General features: G+C 48.0%; 2 protein-coding genes across 2 annotated transcripts in view; one reads left to right on the forward strand and one right to left on the reverse strand.

The window, feature by feature from the left end:
- LOC128326280 (C-type lectin BfL-2-like) overlaps positions 1-10,131 on the reverse strand; it is a 28,314-nt gene extending 18,183 nt beyond the window's left edge. Inside the window, exon 1 of the mRNA XM_053252838.1 lies at positions 9,871-10,131. The gene's annotated coding sequence lies outside the window, so the exon portion shown is untranslated. The remainder of the gene's footprint in view (positions 1-9,870) is intronic.
- The window catches only part of LOC128326279 (lithostathine-1-beta-like), a 31,537-nt gene continuing 9,675 nt past the window's right edge, over positions 2,426-24,287 (forward strand). Inside the window, exon 1 of the mRNA XM_053252837.1 lies at positions 2,426-2,454. Within this exon, the coding sequence (XP_053108812.1) occupies positions 2,444-2,454 (11 nt within the window). The 5' untranslated portion in view covers positions 2,426-2,443. The remainder of the gene's footprint in view (positions 2,455-24,287) is intronic.

Here is a 24,287-nt window from a genome sequence, read left to right on the forward strand (position 1 = left end):
TGGTATCAGTGGGGCCCCCTCTTTCAACTGGGGTTTTGGCCTGGTTGCCTGCCCCCATCAGCACAAGGGCACCCTGGGGGTTGCAAGGAGGGACACCTGCCGGCCTCACCTGTACTTCTGTCTGTCTCCTGCTAGATGGCTGGTCTGGTGCAGAAGACCTTCCTCGGGCAGGCTGTGCAAGACAGGGGCTCTCCTCGCAGGCTTATAAGGAGGGAGCTGATGCTGCAGCAGCCCAGCCCAGCCCTCCAACTCCCCACAAAGCACACCAGGGGGCCAGGAAGGCCCCGCCTCTTGGCTCCTCTTTCTGCACAGCTGGGGGTCAAGAATGGCTGTTGGCAAGGAGCCCAGAAGAAGGCCCTTGCGTTGCTAGCCAGAAGGGACAGCTGGGGGTCTGGCTCCTTTATTGAACAATGACTGGATGGCAGTCGTGGAGGAGGAGGGGGAGGAGACGGAGAAGGATGCTTTCCCGGCTGTTACAGTATTTGTGCAGGTTGGCCTCTGCAAGGGCTGCTCTGGGAAACCCCAGGGGTCTGGCTCTGTTGATGGGCTGGCCAGACCCCGGTCTCCCTAGCTCCACATTGTCTGCACTGACTGGCAGCAACTTCTCCACCAGGAGTCTCTCCCAGCCCTTCCTGGAGATGCTGCCAGGGAGTGAACCTGGTCCCTTCTTCATGCAGAGCAGCTGCACTACTGCTGAGCTATGGACCCACACCCATGCCAAGGGAATTAGTGTAGTGGTTAGAGTGCTGGAATAGGACCGGGGAGACCCGAGTTCAAATCTCCATTCAGCCATGATACTAGCTGGGGGACTCTGGGCCAGTCACTTCTCTCTCAGCCTAGCCTACTTCACAGGGTTGTTGTGAAAGAGAAACTTAAGTATGTAGTACATCGCTCTGGGCTCCTTGGAGGAAGAGCGGGATATAAATATAACAACAACAACAACAATAATAACTGTTTGGCTGTTTGCAGGGAGCCCAGACAGAGCAGCAGCACTACAGCTGAGCTATGGACCCACCCCCATGGCAAGGTAATTAGCCCCATGAAGGAGGGGAGAGGGTTAACTGCCTGCCCAGCACTAGAGACATGAAGGCCTGGGGGTGTGGGGGGGGGAGGAGGGAGGCTTTCCCCAGGCTTCCCTCTCTCTACCCAGCATGCTCGGCTTGGTGCAGGGAGACCCTGCTTGACAAGCCTCTAGCACGGCCAAGGACAGCAGGGCTGGAGCTGAGGCTGAGACCAGAGCTTCCTGCCATCGAGGGAAGGTCTATCAATGGATATCAGCTTCAGTGGACGGAGCCGCCTCTCTAATGTGGCGAGGTGAAGCAGGTGCCTCAAGTGGCGGGTTGGTGGAAGCAGAGGACTGGCTGGGCCCCAGGAGCTGCCCCCACCTACAGCTGCCTCTCCCCACCCAGACCTGCCACTTCCACCGCTGTTGCCCCCCAGTCATTTTTCCTCGCCAGGTGCCCGCTGCTGCAATCCTCCCCTGCTCCCTCCCTGCCACCTCCCACCCTCTGCCTGTTCAAAGGACTGAGAGTGAGGACGCAGGGGCAGCATGGACGGATTAAACACCCTCCCTGCCTCTCCAGCTTCCCCTCCCTCAGTCTTTGGGACAGGCAGAGAGCAGCCAGACGCACCGAGGAAGAGGAGCAGGAGCCTCTGTCCTTGTAGCTGCTGCTGCCGCAGCCTCCAGCAAAGACAAAGGGGGCCTTTCTCTGCCCTCCATGGGCTGGGTGGGTGCAGCCTTCGTTGCCTTTCACCGCTCCAACCCTGGCCAAAACAAGCACAAAAGGAAGCCCCAAGAAAGTTCACACCCCCAAATCAAACATGACAGGTCAACGGGAGAGGCTGAAAAAATACAAGGGTTTCCAGACCAGGGGGAAGCCTGCCAAGACACATTTAGGTTTGCCAGGCTCTCGGTACAGCCACCCGCCTTCCACTGCCAAAGGAGGTGGAGGTGGCCTCCGAGCTTTCAGCCGGTGGAGCTGTCAGGCTTCCAGGCAGGGCTTGTTCCATGTTGCTACCCTCAAGGCTCCGTCAGAATCCCAGGGCTCCTTCCATGCTGAGCCCTCCTCTTGGACTGGCCCCTCGTCACTGGCCAGTCCTCCCTTAGAGAGCTCCTGACCGCTGGGCATCGCCTGGAGGTCTCGCGAGAGCCACTCCCGATCCTGTGGAACTACACTGTCTGTTGACAGCAAGGCAACATCTCCCTGCCCGGGCCAAGTGTGAACACTTCCAGTTGGGCGTGTGGTTGTCTTCTTCTTCCCCTGCCCAAAAGGGTCCTCCCTGCAAGACCTGGGCGGAGAAGCCCTGACAGGAAGCGTCACCCACAGCGTCACCCACAGCAATCTCGGCTCCACCTCTGGGGTTCTCCTACAGCGTTTTTAAGAAGAGAGAGGAGGCCAGCCAAAGCTCCTGAAGAAGGGACTGCCTGCTGTCTATTAAAGGCATGGAGGAGAGGTAAGGGGAGGGAGGAGGACCAGGGGGGAACTTCACACGGGGCTTAGGCCGGGCAGAGGGGCTGAGGGATCCACCCCAGAAAAATTATTAAAGAACTCAAACGTGAAATTGCTCATCTCCTTGCAAAAATCTGAAACCTATCCCAACAGAAACCTCTCGACCAGAGGACTGGAAAGTAGCCATTGTAACACCAATTTTTTTTAAAGGGATTTATTTATTTATTATTTATAAAATATTTATACCCCGCCCCTCCAGTACATTACTGCTCGGGATCCAGGGGGGATTTGGAAAATTACAGGCGGTTAGTTTAATTTACATGCTCAGTGATGGATGGGATTATCTCCTGGTCCTTGGGCTGAATGAGTCTCTGCAGGGATTTCCCCCTGCGCTGAGAGGCGGCTGACCCATTCCTGCTTCCTCATTCTTTTTCCTCTTCTTCTTCTAAAATGTTTTGTTTTTGACATTTCGTATTTTACATGCATCTTTCTCCATTTCCCCCTTCCCTCCCCGCCCCCCACAACTGCCCAACATTCCCTCCCCAAGGCAGCCTTTGCATGCTGTGCTGGCTGGAGCGAGCTGGGAAAAGAAAGGAGAGATGGAGCGAAACAGAAAGAGGGAGAAGGGGAGGGAGGGAAGAAGAGAAGGAGAGACCCACCGTTGCACCCATAGAGGTGGATAAATCAAAAGGGTTTTCATTCTAAGAATGAGAGTTGTCCTAAATTTCTGACCATTTGTCCGGTTTATATCATTTGAAGAGGGCCCATTTTTCATGTGCCACTAACTTGAGCAGGTCATGCACCCAGTTCTCACTCTTAGGGGGAGCGGGAGATTTCTGTGCTGGATCGCCAATGTTTAGTTTGTGCAATTAAAAACTTGTTATGGTCCAATCTAAGCTTCCCGGGTTGAAGCCCCCTGTGCTGGCAGCTAGTTGGAGTTTGGTGTAAGCAATCTGAGGCCAGCTGTTTCCCCAGAGAAACCTCCTCACTGCTCTGCCAATTTCTCTGAAGTATCTTTGGGGAATAAGCAGTGGAAGTCCTCTTAAAGTATAAATACATCTGGGCTTAACATTAATCTTTATCACATTTATCTTGCCCCACAAACTCAGAGGGAGCTCAGCCCAGCGAAGGAGATCAATCCTAATCTAAGTATTTTATCTAAATTAGTCTTGGCTACCAGATTAGGTGGCTTAGTAATCAGAATTCCTAGGTATTTCAGAGAGTCTGTTCAGGTATTTCATAGAGTCTGTTTTCCAGGTCAAAAGAGCCAAGCTATTTCCCTACTAGAAAGAGATAATTTCCATATGGACATAGTCTCAGATTTGCACCAATTAATTGGCCTAACAATTCCATAAGTTTAGGAACGGATTCCAGCGGATTTGCAAGAAACAGTAGTGTATCATCAGCATATCATGCAATTTTAAGTTCTTGTCCATCCACCTCGATCCCTTTAATATCGCCATCTTGCCTCCCAACAGGAATTCTCAGTGCTGGGTCCCCAGATGTTCTTGGATTTCAGCTCCCATAATCCCCAACCAAAGGCCACTGGGGCTGGGGATTATGGGAGAGGAGAGGAGAGGAGAGGAGAGGAGAAGAGAGCTGGTCTTGTGGTAGCAAGCATGACTTGTCCCCTTAGCTAAGCAGGATCTGCCCTGGTTGCATATGAATGGGAGACTTAATGTGTGAGCACTGCAAGATATTCCCCTCAGGGGATGAAGCCGCTCTGGGAAGAGCAGAAGGTTTCAAGTTCCCTCCCTGGCAGCATCTCCAAGATAGGGCTGAGAGAGATTCCTGCCTGCAACCTTGAAGAAGCTGCTGCCAGTCTGTGAAGACAATATTGAGCTAGATAGATAATAGATAATAAAGATAATAAAGCTGTGGAGATAGCGCAGGATCCCAATCACCCTGGAAACGATCTCTTTCAGCTTCTGCCTTCGAGAAGGAAGTATAGGGTCATAAAGACCAGGACCAGCCGCTTGAGAAGTAGTTTCTACCCAAAAGCGGTCTCAGCTTTGAACACAGCAAAACACAGCTTCTGAGGGGTTTTTTTGTATTTAGTTTTTAGAGTTTTTTAGTGGGTTTTTAGTGGGTTGATGGGAGGGGGGCGTATGGGTATATGTTTAGATTATTCTTGTTAGGTCCTGTAGTAGTGGCTGTAGATTCATTTCAATCTCATTGTTCTGCACAGGACAATGACAATAAAGATTTATCTATCTATCTATCTATCTATAGACCAATGGTCTGACTCAGTATATGGCAGTTTCCTATGTTCCTATGGGAGTTGAAGTCCAAGAACATATGGGGACCCAACGCTGAGAATCCCTGGTCTAGAAGGACCCAACTGAAAGTGACTAAGTCAATTTAGCAATGGACCCTGTTATTTTACATGGAACTCCTTACCCTCTGGGGAACAAAAAACTGCCTGATTGGCATTGCTTCAATAATGGCCTCAGGGCACATTTCTGAATATAAATATCTCAGCCAGGCCACAATGGCCTTGGATTCTGTTTGGAATCCAGTGGGACTCTGCCTAAATCCCACTAGCCTACAGATTCTCACATATGTGAGCTGTGGTTGCAGCCCCACGATCTTCATCCCTGCTTCATCCCACACTTTACACCAAGGAGGCATTTTTGCCTGGCCATCGTGCAACCTACGTACCTAGGAAGGTTCAGTAATACGAACTTCTCACCTCTCCTTAAGCCCTCTTAAGAACATAAGAACATAAGAACAGCCCTGCTAGATCAGGCCCAAGGCCCATCTAGTCCAGCATCCTGATTCTCACAGTGGCCCACCAGATGCTGCTGGAAGCCACAGGCAGGAGTTGAGGGCGTGCTCTTACTCACCTGCCTTTCTGCTTCCTTCCCAGCTCTCTAGGCTCTTTTGACTGCAAGGAGGCTCTAACTGGGCAAAGAGGCACCTTTGTAATGTGGTGATTCTCTTTATTTTCTGGGAGGAGGGTAAATGGCCCTATCCACCCCCAGCACAGTACCTCCAGTGACTGTTGCTGGTGTCTATCATGTTTCTTTTTAGATTGTGAGCCGTTTGGGGACAGGGACCCATCTTATTTATTTACTTCTCTATGTAAACCGCTTTGGAACCTTCTGTTGAAAAGCGGTATATAAATATTGTTGTTGTTGTTGTTGCTGTTGTTATTCAGGACTTTAGCCAAAGCCTCTAACAAAGACTGTTAATCCAAACGCTAACCAAATTATTGAATTGCCTAACCAAAATTTCTTTTAGCCTTCTGTAACTCCCCATATTTACCCTTAATAAAGTCTTGAAACTAGACCTTTGTCTCCTCATCCTTTCCAAATGCACCAGAATGACTAAATTGATAGTGTGTCCACACTGCACCCCCAGTCCAAGCTATTTTCCCCACTTTAGCCCAAAGGCATAACTGGAGTGCCTAGCCAATCGCTCTGGGGCAGTTCTGGAAATGGGGAGGGGGCTTTGATGGTGTGGACTTGTGGGTTGCTCAGGCCCCTGCGGGGGGGCTTGAGGAGCTGGTTATTGTGGGAACTGTGGTGGCTGGTGAAGGGAAGGTGCAGAAGGGAGGCACAGTCCCTGGAGCTGGAGGGTGAGGTGTCTTTTCAGAAGCCAACTCCTGCTGTTCCTACAAATGGCCCCCTCTCCCATCAAAACCAGAATCTTCTCCAGTGACACTTTATGGGTAGGGCTACTGAGCATGGTGGGGCACCCTGGTCTCTCTCCTCTGGGGCTGGTGACTTGAGGCTTATTGGCAGCTTAGCATTTGTGTGTGTGCATGGACTTCAGGCAAGAGGCATCTGCTTCCCCCTCAAAGACTGAACTCGCAGGAAACCCTGAAGAATGACAACACCAGCAACTCACTCAAACAAGATTCCCGGAAGTTCTCCCTAAAAGGTAAAGGGAGGTAGAACACAGGGACAGGGATTGACCAAGGATGTGGGTCAGAAATTAGGCACTCTCCCTGATGTAACAGTGCAGACATGTTTCAGACTGCCCGAAGCTGCCTTGTACTGAGTCAGATCCTTGGCACACCTAGCTCAAGACTGTCTGCACTGACTGGCAGCAGCAACTCATCATGGTTCCAGGCAGGGTATTTTCCCCAGTCCTACCTGGAGATGGGACTTGGGGATTTCTGTTCGGAAAGCATCTGGTCTGCAGTGCACCTGAGCTCAACCGTGGTCCATCTTTGCCTCCGTGGCTGTGTCTCCAGAGCCCCATGGGGCATGGCTGGGTCCCAGTCATGGGATCAGGGCATTAGCATCTGCCAGTCCCACTGAATGATGGATGCTCTTGTGGGTTGAAAGGCATCCATTTCCTCCTTCCTCGTTCTCTGCATTTGGCAGCCAGCCATTATGTGCTGAGAGAAAGCTGGACAGCAGCTTGTTATTCTTCCTCCTCTGTCCTTCCTTGATGCTTCACCTCTTGTCAGAAGGTAGCAGTGTGCTGCTTTGTGGGCTCCTAAAGCTCCCAGGTTTCGCTTTCCTTGCTACTAATTACACTGTCTTGCATTTACTTGCATAGCTCTTTCCTGAAGTGATCAAAGCAATTGATACGGGTCTCTCCTGTCCTTCCATAAACCTTGTACCTGCCGTAAGCCAGGGCTGGAAGTCTTGCAGTTCTTGACACTGAAAACTCCATGAGAGGTGTCCAGAAAACAAGTTAAACTGCATGCTTCTGTGTGGCAGAATATACTAATTGCAGAGAAATATATCCCTGCTGAGCAGAAGAAACCGCCCCGAGCCATTTTGGAGGGGCAGTATATAAATAAAATAAAATAAAATAAAATAAAATAAAATAAAATAAAATAATAAATAAATAAATAAGTTTTTAAAAAAATCATGTCACCCCACCCCACTCCATTGGCCCAAATGGAGCAGGAGGAGGGGCAGATAGCAATAGCAATAGCACTTACATTTCTATACCGCTCTATAGCTGGAAGCTCTCTAAGCGGTTTACAATGATTTAGCATATTGCCCCCCAACATTCTGGGTACTCCTTTTACTGACCTCGGTAAAAGATAAATGTGTTTCAAGGGGAATATGGACAGTCCTGCCTTGAAAACACGTTGCAATGGAAGGAAAATATGAATTACCACGAGTCTACAAAAAAGCACTGAATTATGCCTTAGTCTCAGTTTTAAACCGTTGCACTATTCCATCACACTTTGCAGCACTTTACCCGTAAATCTCGTAGTCCAGAAAACACACTGCAGAGGCTATTTGGAGCAGTCAGAATAAACCCCACCAACTGATGACAAAGGAGTTATACCACCCCAACCTCCAGCTCAACCACTTTCTGGTCAGCAAAAACCAGATCCCATGAATTTCCCACTGCAGCAGCCACTTCGCTCTGCTACGGACTTGTTCCCTAGTCTGAAAAGGATTCCACATCCCTGCAGAGGGTGTCATGGGAGGGAGCTGCAAGCCCTGCTGGGAACCCTCCAGGGTCATAAAAGATTTCCAGCCCTGGCTTACGGCAGGTACAAGGTTTATGGAAGGACAGGAGAGACCCGTATCAATTGCTTTGATCACTTCAGGAAAGAGCTATGCAAGTAAATGCAAGACAGTGTAATTAGTAGCAAGGAAAGCGAAACCTGGGAGCTTTAGGAGCCCACAAAGCAGCACACTGCTACCTTCTGACAAGAGGTGAAGCATCAAGGAAGGACAGAGGAGGAAGAATAACAAGCTGCTGTCCAGCTTTCTCTCAGCACATAATGGCTGGCTGCCAAATGCAGAGAACGAGGAAGGAGGAAATGGATGCCTTTCAACCCACAAGAGCATCCATCATTCAGTGGGACTGGCAGATGCTAATGCCCTGATCCCATGACTGGGGCCCAGCCATGCCCCATGGGGCTCTGGAGACACAGCCACGGAGGCAAAGATGGACCACGGTTGAGCTCAGGTGCACTGCAGACCAGATGCTTTCCAAACAGAAATCCCCAAGTCCCATCTCCAGGTAGGACTGGGGAAAATACCCTGCCTGGAACCATGATGAGTTGCTGCTGCCAGTCAGTGCAGACAGTCTTGAGTTAGGTGTGCCAAGGATCTGACTCAGTACAAGGCAGCTACGGGCAGTCTGAAACATGTCTGCACTTCTGCATCAGAGAGAGTGCCTAATTTCTGACCCCCATCCTTGGTCAATCCCTGTCCCTGTGTTCTACCTCCCTTTACCTTTTAGGGAGAACCTCTGGGAATCTTGTTTGAGTGAGTTGCTGGTGTTGTCATTCTTCAGGGTTTCCTGTGAGTTCAGTCTTTGAGGGGGAAGCAGATGCCTCTTGCCTGAAGTCCATGCACACACACAAATGCTAAGCTGCCAATAAGCCTCAAGTCACCAGCCCCAGAGGAGAGAGACCAGGGTGCCCCACCATGCTCAGTAGCCCCACCCATAAAGTGTCACTGGAGAAGATTCTGGTTTTGATGGGAGAGGGGGCCATTTGTAGGAACAGCAGCAGTTGGCTTCTGAAAGGACACCTCACCCTCCAACTCCAGGGACGGTGCCTCCCTTCTGCACCTTCCCTTCACCAGCCACCACAGTTCCCACAATAACCAGCTCCTCAAGCCCTCCCGAAGGGGCCTGAGCAACCCACAAGTCCACACCATCAAAGCCCCCTCCCCATTTCCAGAACTGCCCCAGAGCGATTGGCTAGGCACTCCAGTTATGCCTTTGGGCTAAAGTGGGGAAAATAGCTTGGACTGGGGGTGCAGTGTGGACACACTATCAATTTAGTCGTTCTGGTGCATTTGGAAAGGATGAGGAGACAAAGGTCTAGTTTCAAGACTTTATTAAGGGTAAATATGGGGAGTTACAGAAGGCTAAAAGAAAGTTTGGTTAGGCAATTCAATAATTTGGCTAGCAATCGCAATAAGAGTCTTAGTTAGAAGCTTGTAATAATTTGGCTAAAGTCCTGAATAACAACGATGACAATAAATATTTATATACCGCTTTTCAAGAAAAGGTTCCAAAGTGGTTTACATAGAGAAATAAATAAATAAGATGGGTTCCTGTTCCCAATGGGCTCACAATCTTTTTTTAAAAAAAACATGATCGAGACCAGCAACAGTCACTGGCAGTACTGTGCTGAGGGGGAATAGGGCCAGTTATTCTCCCCCTGCTAAATAAAGAGAATCGTCACTTTAAAAAGGTGGCTCTTTGCCCAGTTAGAGCTTCCTTGCAGTCAAAAGACCCTGGAGAGCTGGGAAGGAAGCAGAAAGGCAGGTGAGTAAGAGGGCTTACTGTGAGGCGAGAAATTAGTATTACTAAACTTTCCTAGGTGCGTTGGTTGCACGATGGCCAGGCCAGGCGCGTAACAACGATCGGGCAAGGGGAGACAGTTGTCTGGGGGCCCCAGTGCCTGGAGGGGCCCCCCCGAGGCACCTCATGTGACTCCCCATTGCCCCCTGCCCAGCCCCATAGCCTCTCAGCCACTTGCCCTCTTCGCCGTCTCTCCTGCTTGTTCTGCTGGCCCGCAATGGAAGCAGCAGCCCAGCTGCAAAGAGCTCCTTTTCTCCCGCCTCTCAGCTGATTGGCGGGTGGGCGGGGCTTCCACGGAGGCCTCCGTGTAGGCCGCAGTGAAGCCTGAACTCGAGTAGGGCCCAAGCCAGCCAGGAAGGAGGAGGCAGCCAGAGTGGCCACCACTGTTCTCTGCAGCAGAAGACCCCTTGCTGCCAGGTAGAGTGTGAACTCCTTTTTGTGGTTACCTTCCCCCCCCCCCGATTATATAGGGATCTGCTTGCCATAGGGCTTTGATATGGGGGGGGGGAGAGACTGAGAAGTCTCTGAATACTTATTTTTAAACAGCTTGAAAAATTTGCTGGCTTAAAAAAAACTATCTAAAAAGTCCTATAAGTGGCTTGTTTCATGGCAGAAAATTACAAAAACTTCTGGAAGAAACAGTATTATATTTATTTTATTCATTCATTCATTCATTTATAAATGCACTTATGTTCAAGTTGTTTTGCAACCCAGAAGGTCTGAGTGAGAACTGTGAAGCATGTCTTCTGCTTTTATTTTATTTTATTTTATTTTTCTTGTGTGTGAACTGCTCCCCAATAACTTGCAGGGACTTCAGGGTAAATCTGGCCAACATGTGAATGCAGCACCTCCATTCCAGAGGAGGAGAGGTGTGTTAAAGGGCTTTAAAAGCCTCCTGTGAAAAACCTCCTGGGATCAACTGAATTTGTTCAGAATTCTGAGAAAACAGACATAGGCTCACCCTGCATGGTTGAAAGTCTCCTTTGCTAATCTGCAGCGAGGGGCCCATTTTAATAATTCATCTTTCTAGTGTGTTCTAGGCATTAAAAGTAATACAAATGTATAGTACTCAATGTATATCACTATATATTGTGACGTGTGCGTGTGTGCATTCAGTGAAATGTATTTCCAGGCAGCATACTTATTTTGGAATATCAGACTTAAATCCTTGGGGGCCTGGGGTGTGCGGAGGCCCTGGACTTTGAGTGGGGCGGGGCCATTTTAAAATCTCGTCTCTGGGCCCACTCCAACCTTGCTACGCCCCTGGGCCAGGCAAAGGTGCCTCCTTGGGGTAAAGTGTGGGATGAAGCGGGGATGAAGATCGCAGGGCTGCAACCACAGCTCACATATGTGAGAATCTATAGGCTGGTGGAATTTAGGCAGAGTCCCACTGAATTCCAAACAGAATCCAAGGCCATTGTGGCCTGGCTGAGATATTTATATTCAGAAATGTGCCCTGAGGCCATTATTGAAGCAATCAGGCAGTTCTTTGTTCCCCAGAGGGTAAGGAGTTCCATGCAAAATAATAGGGTCCATTGCTAAATGGACTTAGTCACTTTCAGTTGGGTCCTTCTAGACCAGGGATTCTCAACATTGGGTCCCCAGATGTTATTGGACTTCAACTCCCATAATCCCAGTGACATGGTTGGGAATTATGGGAGCTGAAGTCCAAGAACATCTGGGGACCCAATATTGAGAATACCTTTTGGGAGGCAAGATGGAGATATAAAGGGGATTGAGGTGGATGGACAAGAACTTAAAATTGCATGATATGATGATGATACACTACTGTTTCTTACAAATCCGCTGGAAGCCGTTCCTAGACTTATGGAATTGTTAGACCAATTAATTGGTGCAAATCTGAGGCTATGCCCATAGGGAAATTATCTCTTTCTAGTAGTGAAATGACCTGGCTCTTTTGACATGGAAAATAGACTCTCTGAAATACCTAGGAATTCTGATTACTAATCAACCTAATCCTAATCCCTGGAATCCCTAGAAACACTAATCAACCCAGGCAAGATAAATGTGATAATGTTTAATGTTAAGCCCAGATGTATTTATACTTTAAGAGGACTTCCACTGCTTATTCCTCAAAGATACTTCAGAGAATTTGACAAAGATGTGAGGAAGTTTCTCTGAGGAAACAGCAGGCCTCGGATTGCTTACACCAAACTCCAACTAGCTGCCCACACAGGGGGCTTTAACCTGGTGAACCTTAGATTGTACCATAACAAGTTTTTAATTGCACAAACTAACCTTTGACGATCCAGCACAGAAGGGAAAGGGCCAGAATGGGCACAAGTGGAGCTAGCAGAACTGCAACCAGTGTTCCCTCTGATGCGAATACCGGTTCGTCCCTGGGTCCGCCTTTTTGCCAATCAAACAGACTCAGTGGGGATCAATTAGAGGCAATTTTATTTGCTGCTGCAGCCAGCAAGGTAAATCAATGGGCTATTACTCTGCATTGAAATACAAATTGGTTATAGGTGCATCTTACATTTATACAGACAATCTGAATGATGTTGACACCCTAGACATAGTATACTTGGCAACAAAATGGTGGACTAAGTATCTAGTACGCATGCGAATGATTCATTGTTCATCTGGTGATCACCCCTTATTTGGTTACATCCTGTTTTCTAAACTGTCCTGTGAGAACCAAGTTTCTTTAGATACAATTTTGTGGAGAGAGATAATGGCGTTGATCATGTGAGGCCGTGTCCTTGAGCTGGCCTGAGCTGGGCTGGGGTTACTTTAAGTTAGAGTGAGGTATTCTAAGTAAAATGGAGTTACTTTGGTTTTCTAAAACACATCAATTCCCCCCTTAAACACTGCATCATCCTGAATCTTCAGGATGCCTTAATTAAGGTTTGTAAAGGTACAGCTATATGTATGGGTCTTACATTGTGGCAAGGTTGAAAGGTTCTCATAAACATTTAGATTGAAGCTAGAATGCATTATGAGCAGCAACATGTGATTAACAATAAAAGGAAATACATGCTATAACTAGAATTATCTTCTGTGCCTATAAATCAGTAGGCTCTCCATATTAGTTAATGAAAGTTCTAACTGTTTGGAAATATTAATAATAGCTCCTTTTTAACACATAAACTCTTAGATGGAACTCTGTGTTTCGTGTGGCTAAAGGGTTTGGAACACATGTGGTTTTGGGATGCCTTAAACATTTGTGATGCATTAAGCATAGTTTTTACAGAAATGGTATGTGCTATGGCAGGCACATTGCATACAATATTCTAGAGCTACAAACATAATTATATAATTCTATACATCACACACACATATCCTTAACCACCCATATCTGGCATGATTTGATATATATATATAAAAGTTTTACACATAACAGCAAAGTGTACATATAAAGATCATACAACTTATAGCAAGCAACATGATTTTAAACCATCTTTATCCCAAATAAAGTATAAATAACAGTCTTGCATTGTGGAACCAGATGCTTCTGGTGATTAATGGGTTATCAGCTTGTGGAAAGCAATAGCAATGACAAGTCATGTATAATCACACTGATTAATACAAGTGTCTATAAAATTGTAGGTAAAGCTTGGGCCAGCTTAATGTCTTAGAGCATAAAGGGATCAGTAACTTGGGGATAGGTGCAGACTTGCAGGTAAATGCTCTGGTTGAAACAATGAGATGATTGGCACAATATATAAGTGAAACAATAAGGAAATGACTGGAGAGCAAGCATGTGAGGTCCATGACCTTACAGCACAGGAGATTGCAAGGTTTTCAACATAATGATAGCACATAGTCACTACAAGAAAGTAATATAAGAAAGTGGTGCAAATCACCAACTCCCACCCCCCTTAGTGTCCTCTAGAGTCTGTCATGGCCAAAAAGGAAGCCATGGAGAGCTTTAGAATTCAAAATCTAAAAGTCCTTGGTAAGGAAAAATATATTTTAGTCCTTCAGTTGAGAACCAAATGTTCTTGTAAAACGTTGCAGGATTTTGGCTATCCTGATCCGTGTTGTTTTGGCTTGTTTGGCTAGTGTCCACAGACAAGCTCAAATGTTCATGTGTTTGGGAGCCTTGACTCCCTCCCCTTGTGGGCAATCTGAAATAGTGTCTTTGGCAGAATTTGAAATAGTGTCTTTGGCAAGGTATCTTACCCAGGTAGGATGGTTCCAGGGCTTTACAGCTTAGGGAAATGCTGTTGCATGTATGACTCCAGAGAAAAGTGAACAAATTGGCTTGCTTGTTTGTTGTCTATTCCTCTCCTACAGCACTTAGGAGCAGGAAGATATACTGTGCATTAGGCCTTCTTCCTCGAACACAGGACAGGGTAGTAGATGGACGTTCTGTCACCATTGGGTTGGACTGGAAATGCAGATAGGGACTGCCCTCTGGTAGCTGCTGCTGCTGATGGTTAGTTTTCCTGGGTCACTGTTGATGGAGACTCCCTTGGGATCACATTCTGGCGATGGATCCAGGTATTCCTTTGATCTGGGGAGGACCAATCCTTCTTGGAAAGACAATTCAAGGCACTGTTGGTTGCAAACCTGTTTACTTGAGAGAAAGACAGGCAAGTGAGTTGCCAATTCCCTCCCCCCCATGTAGGGACAGCATCCTGAGACTAAGTCTCTGGGTGCCAACCATTAGCGCACAAGGAAAAGTCAAGTTTTCAAGGCAAATAATACAAAGGATGGACAAAACCTGAGGCTAATTTCAATTTGGTCTTTTGGCAAATTTTTCTTTTTCTTTTTTTTCTTTTCCAATTTATATTTTTGTTTCCCTGTTTGCCTTGGGCCCCCCTTTCCCTGAAGACCAGAACAGGGGATGATGTCTTCATTTAAGGCTTGGTGGCTTGTGTTGTAGGCTGGTTTCTGATCACGAGAACAAAACAGCAATCCTGGGCAAAAGCAAGGCAATAAAGTCAAAAAGAAAAAGGCATTCACATTTTTCACCTCCCTTGTGAGTTTGGGGTTTAGAGGAGGCATTAAAGCCTTTCAGGTCAAGCATAGTCACTGCTAACAAAGTCCAGTTTCCATGTGGCATCTCACATTCTCTTCTGTATCCTGTTCTTCCTCCTTACAACAACCCTGTGAGGCAGGCCAAATCATTTGAGTTGTAGGCTCTGTGTCTTGGCTGAATTTCCCCGGTCCTAGTCCAGCACTCTAACCACTGCACCACGCTGGCTGACAATCATACTTACAGGCCTTTGTCAGAGCAATCAATCTCCATCCAGTATAACTGACTTCATCGTCAGTAACGTGTAGATAGTTGTGGTGTCCCAGTTCTCCATCTTTAGCATCATAATTAACCAGTCACTGATGGATTCAAGTTTGGGTTTGACATTTCTGTAAAGCGAAAACAACCTCTCGAGACAAGGAAAAAGATAGCCCACACAGGTAAAGTCAGTCCCTGCCCTCTGTCTACCCACAGCTTGGGCATTACCTGACTTGGTATGTCCAGTGAGATACTATACCTTGGTAAAGTAGTATTGTTTACCACACAAATTACACAGGCTGTTGCCACATGTTCTGCAAAAGGGTACATCCAAGAGGCACAAAAGTGTCTTTGCATTGACTAGGAAAAACCAAAGGATTGGTTCTGCAAGAATTCCACATCCATCTGCTGTTCTTTACCAGCCATCCTCTTCTAAGTGCGCCCCCCTGCTGTGGTGCAAAGTCGATGTCCTTTTTCTGAATATGTGGGGGGGGGGGTTGTGCCAAGATAGTTAGCACAGGAATCAAAGATGCTTGGAAACAGGAATAGAAGGAGCAGCAGTTTTAACTGCAGCATCTGCCATCCAATTACCCTTTGTCACTTGGTCATTTTCCTCTGGTGACCTCTGGTATGGATGACTGCAACCTCTTCTAGTAGTGTAACAGCAGTCTAGAGTTCTGATATCTGTGTCCCATATTTTACTTCCTTGTTTCCCACTGTTAAAAATCTTCTTTCTTTCCAAGTGGCCCCATGAGTTGTGTAAAAATTACCTTGAAGGTGATGAGTTCTGCAAGCTGTGCTGAGATACCTGGAGAAAGAGCATGGTCAGTCACTTCTCCATAGCCAGCTTACGTTGTCCATCTTACATGAAGCTGCCTCCATCTGTGTACAAATCAATGTCTGCATTTTGGAGAGGTTGATCTTTAAGATCAGGACGGCTTGGCATAGATGCAGTCCACAGCTTGCAAGCAATCATGTTCTTGGTCTTCTGTAGGCTCAAAAGGAAGTAAGTTAGCTGGATTAAGAACAAAGTAGTAGCCATGGAAACCCCAGGATCCCTACCAAAGTCACATGATATTCGGTCATGTGTGAGGGAGTCAGCCATCTACTGCCCCAGACTAATCCCTTTTAGCTGGGAAATTTCCAAGGTGAATTGCAAACTGGTGCTTTGGAACTCCTTGCCACTTGCAGGATTGGCAAAACAAAATTCCTTTCATCAAATCTTATGTCTGGGATTTTAAGATTCAGCTGCTGTGAAGGCAAAGCAGGGCTGGTGGATGAGTCAAATTTTAAAAAAAAATTGAACCTTAGACCATTTGATTAGTAGCTTTCAGTTTACATCAAATCAGTTAGCAGAAATATTTCATAGATTTTGCAAAAACATGACAGTAATACAATTAGACTCATTTATCTTAAAATCCATTTTTCCTTCTCACCCACAATTAATCTGGCTGGAACACAAACTGCTTTACAGAGAACCTCTTTCCCCCTCCCATCTGGAAATGGGCAGAGTTGTTCATCAGAGATCAGCTCAGTTGTGAGCAAGAATTTGAAAGGGAAACTTCCGGTTTAGAGTTTTGAGCTCACGGAAAATAGGTAAGAGACCATCTCAAGGAAAACAGTAAACATAACATATAAAGGCTTATGACACTCAGTAGTGGCAGAAATATCACAATCAACTTAACATAAGAATGAATGAAATAGAGCTTGCTCTCATGCCTAATGCATTTAGCCATCCATAAGCAGCACTTTTGCAGAGGTGGGAAGATTCAGTTGCTCATGACCAATTTTATGTTCAATTAATATAATAACTGCTAATTTAGGAATTCAATGTCAGAGCAAGTTTGGTCTGGAACAGTTTACAGAAAGGGGGGGGAAACATGTCCTTAGTATAAATATATTCACAAATACAACAGAATAAACAGAATAATTACAACAGAAACCTCATCTTCACAGAGATGAGCTATAAAATTGATGTGGGTTGAATTCCTATACAGAACCAGAGCTTTGGGCTCCCTCTCAGAAACATGCACACACACACACACAGAGGCTTGTCTTGTGTATTTCACAGAACAAAGGACTAAACAAAAGAAAACTTCATATGAATCACAAAGAATTTTATAGCATTTTAAATATGTTAGCCATAAACTCAGTTAAGAAAGTATCTTAAACAGAACAAACTTATCACAGTTATCCATGAAACAATCTGTATATTATATCAATCTGTATCCATATTACCCATTTTACCTCTCCACATCACACTTACATTTTCCAACTTACTGGTTCCTTTCAATCAATTTTCTTTCTTTCTTTCTTTCTTTCTTTCTTTCTTTCTTTCTTTCTTCCTTCCTTTCCCCCCCCCCTCTTCCTTTCCCCCTGCAATTCTCTGCATAAAACTACAACATGTGCATTCCTTCAACTTCCATTTTCTTTCCTCTTTTCCAACTCAAGTAGTTGAAGAGAGATAGAAAAAAAGAAAAGAGAGCAAAAGCAGCCTTTTGTTCAGAGAAACTTTTGCAGCTAGAACAGTGTTATCTTTTGGCTTCGTGACAACAGGACAGTAGCAGCAAGATTTTTGCAACACAATGGCAAAGCCTAGAAGCAACTTGGAAACAGAACACAGAGAGAGAAAATGATTTTTGCAAAAGACAATCATTCTTTCTTCTTTAACACTTATAAAACAGAGGCAAGTGCAAAAGGATGTTATTTTCAGAGTCAGGAGGCCTCTTACTCGAGTTCATAGTGGCCAAACTTTCATACAAAGGCATTTCAAAACATGTTTTCTAAGAGCACTCTTTGCTCCCATGATAATCACCCAATTTTTCAACACACACTCCAAAGGTGTACATGAAATCTGTTCAGATTTTGTGTACTTGCTATTTCTGCTACCCATAGCCCCCCCTTTGAGTTGCTCGGGCTTAGGCTGTTTATTTCTGACTCAAAGCCGCCCCTCCTTGGGCTCTTGGCTTAAGTCACTCCTTCCCAGGCAGCCCTACTTCGGCTGTGGGTTGTTGTTTCCCCCCCCCCCTCTCTTTCCCCCTTCTCAAGCTGAAAGATTAAACCGCCCCTCCTTGGGCTTTTTGGCTTAAATTGCCCCCCCCTCGGGATTTTGGCTTTCTCACCTCTTCTCGGGATGAAAGATTGCCCCTCCCTGGGCTTTTCCCCCCTCATTGCCCCTCTTGGGCTGAGGAAAACCAAAAGACGTCTTTGGATTTCACTCTCTTACTCACTCACTCTCTCTGTTCACACTTTCATTCACTCTTTCCTCGATTCCCAGATGTGGCACATTGTGACGACTGGCGCATCCCGGGCCCATGAGAATCCTCCACAGACAAAAGCTGTGGGACGCGCTGGATCTCACTGTCCCGTGACGGGTCAGACTGTCCACCCAGAGTCACATCCGAGTCACGGCACCAAATTGATGTGAATACCGGTTCGTCCCTGGGTCCGCCTTTTTGCCAATCAAACAGACTCAGTGGGGATCAATTAGAGGCAATTTTATTTGCTGCTGCAGCCAGCAAGGTAAATCAATGGGCTATTGCTCTGCATTGAAATACAAATTGGTTATAGGTGCATCTTACATTTATACAGACAATCTGAATGATGTTGACACCCTAGACATAGTATACTTGGCAACAAAATGGTGGACTAAGTATCTAGTACGCATGCGAATGATTCATTGTTCATCTGGTGATCACCCCTTATTTGGTTACATCCTGTTTTCTAAACTGTCCTGTGAGAACCAAGTTTCTTTAGATACAATTTTGTGGAGAGAGATAATGGCGTTGATCATGTGAGGCCGTGTCCTTGAGCTGGCCTGAGCTGGGCTGGGGTTACTTTAAGTTAGAGTGAGGTATTCTAAGTAAAATGGAGTTACTTTGGTTTTCTAAAACACATCACCTCTAACAAGGATTCCCAGAAGTGGTTGACTACAACTCTCAGAATTCCCAAGCAAAAGCCACTGCAGCTGGGGATTCTGGGAGTTGTAGTCAACAACACCTGGGAATCTCTGGAAACACTGATTGCAACCCTTAGAAGGCTGGGAAGCAGTGGGCTCCAGTTATCTTAAACACCCCCATTACCAATCCCCTACAATAAAGTAGCCTGACATGCCTGGAAGGAACTGGCAAGACAACTGAACTTTGACCCCTATACCCACCTGGAAATGATACTGTGCGGAAACCCACATATATTAATAGGTAAACAGAAAATGTTATGGAAGCATTGACAGAGGTGGAGTTCCAGTGCATCGACCTTTTGCACCAACTATCCTAATGACCACTAGGGGCATTGGGAGTAGAGGTAGCAAGTGAGGGTGTCCATTACCTCTCCCTCTACTCTATGACCGCTGCTTTGACTCCTCAAGTACTGCTAGTCCTCTTCCTTTCCTCCTAGAGAGAAGATGGAGAGAGAGAGATATATATATCTCCATCCCTACCTATTCATTATGTAGCTGATAGATAGGATAGGTCTTTCCTATCCCATATGTATTTAACTAATAAACCTATTTAGTTTAAACTCTCCAGTGACCGCCATGTGTGTTACTTAAGTAACTGCAACAACTAAACTCTGCACTCTGAAACTGGAGTGGTAGCTTCCTTGGTGCTTTGCTAAATCATCACAAAACCTCAACTAGCATTGGGTAAAAAAAGGAATCAGCTGGTTATCACAGTTGATAAATGAGGAGGATAACCACAAATCCTTCACGACCCTGCAAGAGGAGTTCCACTTACCCCCATCAAGTGCCTGGCAGTATAGGCAATTGAAACATAGTATATCTGCTCAATTTGGACCAGACGTGCTGGCAGCTCCAGCAACTCCAGATATATCAATGCATGCCATTTAGATGTCCTCTCTCCCAAAACTAAATAAATTTCTGTATGTTATGTATGTTCGTGCATGGAGACATGGAGCCTGGCTTGGATGTACTTAGTAGTAGAGTGCTCAGAACCGGTTGGTCTTTGAGTCAGAACTGGACCTGAACCAGACTAGGCCAGTTCGGTTCAGCACCCCCTCAAAATTCCCCCGGTTCAGTTCGGTCCAAGTGTGGGGGTTCGCAAACATTTTTTGGTAATTTTTTTTTTTTAAATAACTTACCCCCTCTGTGGGGGTTCTCTGAGGCAGCCGTGGGGCTCTGCAGAGGTTCCCCCACCCCCTGCCAGCCTTCCAGCCTTCCCAAAGCGGCCTGTTTGGCCATACTTTGACCTATTCAGGCCTTTCCCCCAGGGCAAGGTGGCCATTTTGGAGGTCACCGTGCCTACACAATGGGCCTCTGTGTGGCCTGGGCATGACTCCAGCTGAAGAACGGCCAAATGGGCCAGTTTGGGAAGGCAGGGAGGGGAGCGGGAGAGGGGGAACCTCTGCAAAATACCCCCTGCCCCACCTGCCTTGAGGAACCACCCCCGGACAGTTGGTTTTTTTGGTTTTGTTTTTTTTTAAAATTAGCCAAAAAACCCGTGGTTCGTCTCGACCCCATGCCTTCGAATCGAACCAGTTCAGCTTTGAATCAGTTTGGTTCCGAACCTGTTTGCACATTCCTAAGACCTGGGACAAAAGGAACCTGGAACTTACACGTAAATTGTCACCAGCGCAACGGCAAGATATTTTAGGTAGTGCTAAATGCAGTTCAGTGGATCTCAAATTGCACCTTATCCAATAGAAGATTCTTTTCAGGGCCTAGTGGACCCCTCTGCACCTTAAGCGATTAAAAATGGCCTCAAAGAGTAATTGCTGGAGATGCAATAATCCTCACGCAAACTTAACGCATATGTTCTGGGACTGTCCCACAGTGTGCGGCTTTTGGAGGGAGGTTATTTCACATATTAATTTAGTGATGGATTCATCGCTTGCACTGAAGGATGCAGTATTGGGGTATATCCCAGCTGATTGGGGACTAAAATCAGGTCCTAAGCAATGGCTGTGGAGAGGCTGACTGGTAGCCAGGAGATTAATACTGTGGCAAAGGAAATCTCCCACTCCCCCTAGGAGTGAGGACTGGGAGCATGACCTGCTCAGATTAGTGGCACATGAAAAATGGGCCCTCATCAGAATATATAAACCGGATAAATGGTCAGAAATCTGGGACAACTTTCTTGACTTATTGTTAGAACGAAAAGCCTTTGGATTTACCCACCTCTTCCCTTGCCTCTCCTCCATGCCTGCCCATCCCTGCTCTTGCTCAGGTCTCTCCTGCTCAGCTCACAGCCTTCTCAACCCATTCTTGTCAGCCGTGGTGGTCAGCAGATCTGCCAGTGAGACAAGTCCACCAGCAGGGCTTGAGGGAATCAGCCCCTTCCCATGCTTGCCCCCAGCAGCAGGTGTTCAGCAGCATTCTGCCCCTGCAGATGGAGGTTCCACCACAACTCATAGCCTTTAATAGACAGCAGGCACTCCCTTCTTCAGGAGCTTTGGCTTGTCTTCTCTCTCTTCTTAAAAACGCTGTAGGAGAACCCCAGGGGTGGAGCCGAGATTGCTGTGGGTGACGCTGTGGGTGACGCTTCCTGTCAGGGCTTCTCCGCCCAGGTCTTGCAGGGAGGACCCTTTTGGGCAGGGGAAGAAGAAGACAACCACACGCCCAACTGGAAGTGTCCACACTGGCCCTGGCAGGGAGATGTTGCCTCGCTGTCAACAGACAGTGTAGTTCCACAGGATCGGGAGTGGCTCTCCTGAGATCTCCAGGCGATGCCCAGCGGTCAGGAGCTCTCTAAGGGAGGACTGGCCAGTGACGAGGGGCCAGTCCAAGAGGAGGGCTCGGCATGGAAGGAGCCCTGGGATTCTGACGGAGCCTTGAGGGTAGCAACAAGGAACAAGCCCTGCCTGGAAGCCTGACAGCTCCACCGGCTGAAAGGTCGGAGGCCACCTCCACCTCCTTTGGCAGTGGAAGGCGGGTGGCTGTACCGAGAGCCTGGCAAACCTAAATGTGTCTTGGCAGGCTTCCCCCTGGTCTGGAAACCCTTGTATTTTTTCAGCCTCTCCCGTTGACCTGTCATGTTTGATTTTGGAATGTGAACTTTCTTGGGGCTTCCTTTTCTGCTTGTTTTGGCCAGGGTTTGAGCGGTGAAAGGCAACGAAGGCTGCACCCACCCAGCCCGTGGAGGGCAGAGAAAGGCCCCCTTTGTCTTTGCTGGAGGCTGCGGCAGCAGCAGCTACAAGGACAGAGGCTCCTGCTCCTCTTCCTCGGTGCGTCTGGCTGCTCTCTGCCTGTCCCAAAGACTGAGGGAGGGGAAGCTGGAGAGGCAGGGAGGGTGTTTAATCCGTCCATGCTGCCCCTGCGTCCTCACTCTCAGTCCTTTGAACAGGCAGAGGGTGGGAGGTGGCAGGGAGGGAGCAGGAGAGGATTGCAGCAGCGGGCACCTGGCGAGGAAAAATTATTGGGGGGCAGCAGCGGTGGAAGTGGCAGGTCTGGGTGGGGTGAAGCAGCTGCAGGTGGGGGCAGCCCCTGGGGGCCAGCCAGTCCTCTGCTTCTACCAACCTGCCACTTGAGGCACCTGCTTCACCTCGCCACATTAGAGACGCGGCCCCGTCCACTGCAGCTGATATCCATTGATAGACTTTCCCTCGATGGCAGGAAGATCTGGTCCCAGCCTCAGCTCCAGCCCTGCTCTCCTTGGCCGTGCTGGAGGCTCGTCAAGCAGGGTCTCCCTGCACCAAGCCGAGCATGCTGGGTAGAGAGAGGGAAGCCTGGGGAAAGCCTCCCTCCTCCCCCCCCCCCAGACCTTCACATCTCTAGTGCTGGGCAGGCAGTTAACCCTCTCCCCTCCTTCATGGGGCTACTTCCCTTGCTATGGGGGTCGGTCCATAACTCAGCTGTAGTGCAGCTTCTCTGTCTGGACTCCCTGCAAACAGCCATTCATGATCCCTCAGCTGTGCAGAAAGAGGAGCCAAGAGGCGGGGCCTTCCTGGCCCCCTGGTGTGCTTTGTGGGGAGTTGGAGGGCTGGGCTGGGCTGCTGCAGCATCAGCTCCCTCCTTATAAGCCCGCAAGGAGAGCCCCTGTCTTGCACAGCCTGCCCAAGGACGGTCTTCTGCATCAGACCAGCCATCTAGCAGGAGACAGACAGAAGTACAGGTGAGGCCAGCAGGTGTCCCTCCTTGCAACCCCCAGGGTGCCCTTGTGCTGATGGGGGCAGGCAACCAGGCCAAAACCCCAGTTGAAAGAGGGGGCCCCACTGATACCAGCTGGCCTGGTGTGCACTTGGGAGGGAAGAGCAAGCCATCGAGGTCAGGGTGGAGGTTGCCCCTCCCATGCCACCATGACCCCCTGGGGGCAGGACTCAAAGGCAGAGGAAAGTTCCCAGACCCAGTGGGGGCCTAGCTTGGGCCAGAGGGCCAGAAGAAATGCTCGTGAAAGAGTCATCTGAACATATGCAGAGTGTGTTTCCCTCTGAACATAGGGCCCTTCCTAGTGTAGCCAAGGGAAACAGCATAGGGACCCTGAAGGTCCAAATCTGACAGCAGCTTGTCTGTCATCGTCCACGGGCCAGGCCAGAAATCCTTGCCACCCACCTGTTTATCAAAAAGGTGGGCTTTTTGCTGAAGAGCTTCAGCATTTCCAGAAGTTTTTCCATCTCTAGCTGGGCTGAATGTGGTTCATCTGTTGTTTCCCCAGGAGAACAAGAAGATGGGACAGTCGGTCTACCTTGGACTCTGCCTGCTGGGCTGCCTCCTCTTTAAGCCTTTGGTGGAAGGTAGGTTCCAGCACAGACTTCCAGTTTTTCAAGAGGAGTTTCTTTAGGGCCTCCACCCAGCTACAGAGATGCTTCTGAACAGATTCACGGTACTCACTGCAGCTATGAGCCTTGTACGTGACACAGAATTGAAGAGACCACAAGATCAGGAATAGGGTCTGAAAAACCTCCGGCCCTGGTTCAGGAGATGTGTGCACTCCCAATATTCTATCACATGTCAGTTATAACCAGGCGCGGAGCCAGCCGAACGGCAGCCTGCATCCAGCCCCGCTTGGTGGCCCCCTCCAATACGCCCGTGCCCGTGATGTCACGTGTACGGGGAGGAGCCCAGAGCACACTCCCCCCTCCCATACCTGGGCCGTCGAGAGCCTCCCCCCTCCCATGCCCAGGCCACCAGGAGTCCGGGCAAACTCTGCGCTTGTTATTTCAGGCAGCGCAAACTGCCCGATAGAACGTTTTCCTCTCTCTCTCTCTCTCTCTCTGGAGGGAGAGAACAGGGAAAACATCCTATCAGGCAGCCTACACTGCCTGAAGTGACTTGCTGAGAGCCCGTTCAGTCTCTCGGCAGCCCAGGCCACGCCCCCTTTGCATGTGACAAGGGGGCGTGGCCTGGGTTGCCGCGAGCCGGAACAAGCTCAACAAGGCAATTTTAAATTTATTTTGATAAATGTTTATGTTCCTCCAGCTAGCTCTCATTCTTATAA

The sequence above is a fragment of the Hemicordylus capensis genome, chromosome 5 (assembly GCF_027244095.1).
Source record: "Hemicordylus capensis ecotype Gifberg chromosome 5, rHemCap1.1.pri, whole genome shotgun sequence".
NCBI lineage: Eukaryota > Metazoa > Chordata > Lepidosauria > Squamata > Cordylidae > Hemicordylus > Hemicordylus capensis.